Source organism: Sinocyclocheilus grahami, unplaced genomic scaffold (genome assembly GCF_001515645.1).
Source record: "Sinocyclocheilus grahami isolate Dianchi unplaced genomic scaffold, SAMN03320097.WGS_v1.1 scaffold492.1, whole genome shotgun sequence".
Lineage (NCBI taxonomy): Eukaryota > Metazoa > Chordata > Actinopteri > Cypriniformes > Cyprinidae > Sinocyclocheilus > Sinocyclocheilus grahami.
The window spans coordinates 11,886-16,244 of NW_015505671.1; the positions used below are offsets into that span (position 1 = coordinate 11,886).

A 4,359-nucleotide genomic window follows, 5' to 3' on the forward strand; every position below is an offset into this window, starting at 1 on the left:
TCCTTGTGTTATTTGGTTATGAGCAGCACAGCTAGTACTTCAGTTAGTTCTCTGAATATTTCAGATTTTGATTCATGAACTGATTCACTCTGAGTAGCAGTTCAATGAATCAGGTGAGTGTGTGTGTGTGTGAGCATGCATGTGTGTGTGTGTGTGTGTGCGTGCGTGTGTGTGTGCGTGTATGCGTTTGAGTGAGAGTGCGTGCGTGTGTGTGAGCGTGTGTGTGTGTGAGTGTGAGTGCATGTGTGTGTGTGAGTGTGTGCGTGTGCATGTGCGTGTGTGTGTTTAACCAGCAGGGCAGGTGAGAGGTTGAACTCCTTTGAGCTCCAGGACTTTGTTCATCTGGACCTCCAGAGTCTTCCCAGCTTTAGTGATCTTCACATTTCTCATGCAGCCTTTAAACGGTGTGTTTATAGTGAGTCCAAACTGCTTCAGACCCTCTGCAACAAACACACACAAACAAGATTTCAGTCATTTATCTGACGCTTTCAGAAAACACTCAAACTGATCAAACTATGTGAATTTCTGTCTGCTAAGATGAGCTGAAAGAAAAATAAACAACCATTCCAGGTATACATGTTAATAAAAACTGAAACCGATAATTGTTCCTAATTTCAAGTGTGTTGAAATGTTACATTTTCCAGAACCTCTGTATTTTAGGATTGTCCCCAACTCAGACTTCTAACTTCTCTGTAATGCATTTACAAAGAGTTCAAATCAAAATAATTCAGCTTTTTCTCAAAAGCTTAAAAAATATTTTCATCATATTCATATTTTCAATGCATCATGTTTTGTTATGAGCATCCCACTGAGCTTTTCAACATGTTTCTTTTTGCTTATGATGAGATGCAGAATGATGGGTTGAAGACCAGAAATGTCATAAAATGTAAAAACGTTATGATTTATCATGATCTGACAGAAGCTTTATGTCATTATGTGTCATCATGTGTTTTTTTTTTTTATAAATTAGATTTTTAGTAAAATAATGTTTATTTATTTCTATGTTAAAGGTCACATATTGTACACTTTCCTGGAGTTTTATTTGAGGTTTTGATGTCCTTAAGAATATATAATTACGGTATAAGTACCAAAAACCATCTCAATATATTTTTACAGCTCCTCTCTCAGGAGCTCTGCTGAGAACAGGTCGAGTTTGGCCTGTCTAATTAATATTCATTAGCCTCTCTTCTGATTGGCCTGTTGTTTTCTGAGTGACACACGGCCAGGCCAACCACAGGTAACTAGGGTCAGTGACGTCACAGCGCTAGCTGGAGGCAGCAAAACAAAGAAGAAACTGGAGGCGGCCCATTCAAACCAGCGCAGATTCGGCTACATAAGGAGCTTAAAATATCATCTTGTTGTGATGTTGGGTGCCAGAATCGACGTAATACAGCCTCAAATTAGAAATGCTGCATTTGCAGCGTGCACTTATCAGAAAAGGTTCAATGAAGTATTGTCTCTTGTTGTTATGGGTGCGTTCTTGCCATATGTCTATGTTTCTTGCATCTCACGATTATGTCGTGTATGAAATAATGTCTGTGGGCATGTGTGTAAAACAACAAACTGGCGATTTCTATATAATCATTTGTAATTGTATATACATTGTTGTGATTAATTGTGGCTGGAACAATAATGTAGCTGTAAAAATATTTGCGTGCTGAAATTGAAATGTATACACATCTTCATCATGACTAGATAGACACGGTGAGTTTGTCTTTACTTTACACGTTAGATGTGATCACCTCATAGTAACAATCCTGTCAGATCGTCCATCCTTTGAGTGAGAGTGTAACGTTACAGGTCGGCCGATCTGGTTTCGTGGTTAAAGTTAACCTTTTCTACATGTTTCCGTGTTGTTGTTGTTGCTCAGCAATGGCATGGATGCGATGTTGTCTGGGGGTGTGGCTAAAGGAGAGTGGGACGGTGGGCGGTGCTCGGGTGGTGACTGAAGGCATGACTGTGTAGTTCTGACGTCAACTTTTTACGGAAGTCACAACGGTTCGTGAAAAATCACAGCTACTTTATGCAGGCTGTGTGCATTTTACTGTGGACTGACTGTTTTGAAATGTATATGGAAGTTAAATAGCCCCTAGACCTCAGTTATCGTGAAAAAAGCCATGAAATTTCAGTTTTCAGTGACTATTGCCTGTTAGCTTGTTAATAACTCCCACGAGTCATGAAGGAATGTTTGAACATTCTTAACACTGACACCATGGCAACAGAGTTTGATTGACGCACCGGGGTATCCACCCACATACACCGGGTCATTGGTATCAGCGGAGGCAGAGCGGGCGTCTAGACTCGCTGCATCGGACTTCTTGCCGTCCACGACGAGCTCCAGGCGGTGCTTCAGCTTGTGGGTGGAGACAGTGTGCCACTGTCCATCACAAAGCCCCGCCTCCGGATCCGGCTCATATACGGCTGTGAAGCGCCCAACTCCATTATCAGCATGGAATAAAAGCTACAGCAACAAACACAGACACTCTTACTGACAAACTCATATGTGACCCTGGAGCACAAAACCAGTCATAAGGGTCAATTTCTCCAAATTGAGATTTATGCATCATCTGACAGCTGCATAAATGAGCTTTATTTCCATTGATGTATGGTTTGTTATGATAGAACAATATTTGTCCGAGATACAACTATCTGAAAATCTGGAATCTGAGGGAGCAAAAAAAATCTAAATATTGAGAAAATCATCTTTAAAGTTGTTCAAATGAAGTTCTTAGCAATGCATATTACTAATCAAACATTATGTTCTGATATATTTATGGTAGGAAATTTACAAAATATCTTCATGGAACATGATCTTTACTTAATATCCTAATGATTTTTGGCATAAAAGAAAAATGTATAATTGTGACCCATACAATGTATTGTTGGCTATTGCTACAAATATCCCCCAGCGACTTAACACTGCTTTTGTGCTCCAGGCTCACATATAAAGACAAAACAACATTACAACCATATTTCCCCCCCCAATTTACTTGAGCTCTTCAGTGAAACTGAAAATGATCAAATTCACCCCTCTTTCGTACCTTTCCGTTGACAAGTTCGATTCCCAGTCCGTCCATCTTCTGGCTACTGATGCCGAACAGAACGCCGCTGCTCTGTGCCGTCCTGAACTCCAGACCCACGGACACATCGTTACCCACTCGATACGTGTCCACTGTACACACACACACACACACACATTACACTTCTATGTATGTTTAAATATTACAGTTTTTTTTCAGATGCTTACACACATTTTCAAAACTTTGCCTCTTTTTTTTTTCTTCAAAGCTTTACACACAAATCCAAAAATCGCACACACAAAATGCAAAATGCCTCGCATCTCTTGCAAAATGAAGCACTGCATTCAAAATATTACAAACACATCTCAAAAGCAAACATTTGCAAACACCTTTGCCTTAATATTAGTTCCTGTAAGAGTTTTGTGTTACATAGAGAACTGTGTGTTGTGTTTTGCAAAAAGTGTTTTATGAAATTGAAAATTCAATCAAAAGGCAGAAAATTTACATTTGGTCATTTAGCAGACGCTTTTATCCAAAGTGAGTAACAAATGAGGACAACAGAAGCAATCAAAATCAACAAAAGAGCAATGATATACAAGTGCTATAATAAGTCTCAGTTAGCTCAACGCAGTACAATATTTATACAATAAATAAAAAGAAAACAGATAGAATAGAGAAGCTAGTGTTAGAGGCCTTTTTTGCTTGTGTTAATTGTATAATAAATAAAAAGAAAAGGAATAGATAGAATACAAAAAGATTAGAGAAGCTAGTTTTTTTAAAGAATAGAATTAGAATAGAGAGTGCTAGAGTTAGAGGGGTCAAATAAAGATGGAAGAGATGTGTTTTTAGCCGATTCTTGATGATGCTTAAGGATTCAGCTGAGAATTAGTGTATGGTTTTGCAGATTTGGTGAGTGTCAGCTTTCAGAAATTGTGTGACAAGTGAAGATTTTGTGCGTAAGCAGTTAAAAAAAAATCTGTAATGCTAGCTGTAAATGACTACAATGGATCCTCACCAGCTTTAGCATAGCCGGTGCCATCAAAATAAGTTCCTTTTTCTGGGTTGGCGAAGCAGGAGCCCACACGGTAGCTAGACGCGGGTTTCTCCATGTCCAGCGGCAGATGCATCATCTTGAAGTTTCTCATGCAAGCGTCGATACTGTACAGCACCTGCAAAAGCACAGGCAGCATCAGACAGTGAAGGTGGCCTCAAAGAGCACTCGACTCTTCTGAATGTGTGTGTGCTTGTGCTCTCACCGGTCCGATGCGTTTGCTGGTGTAGTTGAGCGGTAAACCTCCCACGTACAACATTCCCACCACATCCAGAATATCAGCTTTCT

General features: G+C 39.6%; 1 protein-coding gene across 1 annotated transcript in view; it reads right to left on the bottom strand.

Annotated features, from left to right (window-relative positions):
* Nucleotides 1–214: 214 nt before the first annotated feature.
* The window catches only part of LOC107554145 (laminin subunit alpha-2-like), a 268,279-nt gene continuing 264,134 nt past the window's right edge, over nucleotides 215–4,359 (bottom strand). The window contains 5 exon segments of the mRNA XM_016236572.1: nucleotides 215–440; nucleotides 2,239–2,461; nucleotides 3,042–3,172; nucleotides 4,036–4,189; nucleotides 4,277–4,353. Of these exon segments, the coding sequence (XP_016092058.1) occupies nucleotides 286–440; nucleotides 2,239–2,461; nucleotides 3,042–3,172; nucleotides 4,036–4,189; nucleotides 4,277–4,353 (740 nt within the window). The 3' untranslated portion in view covers nucleotides 215–285.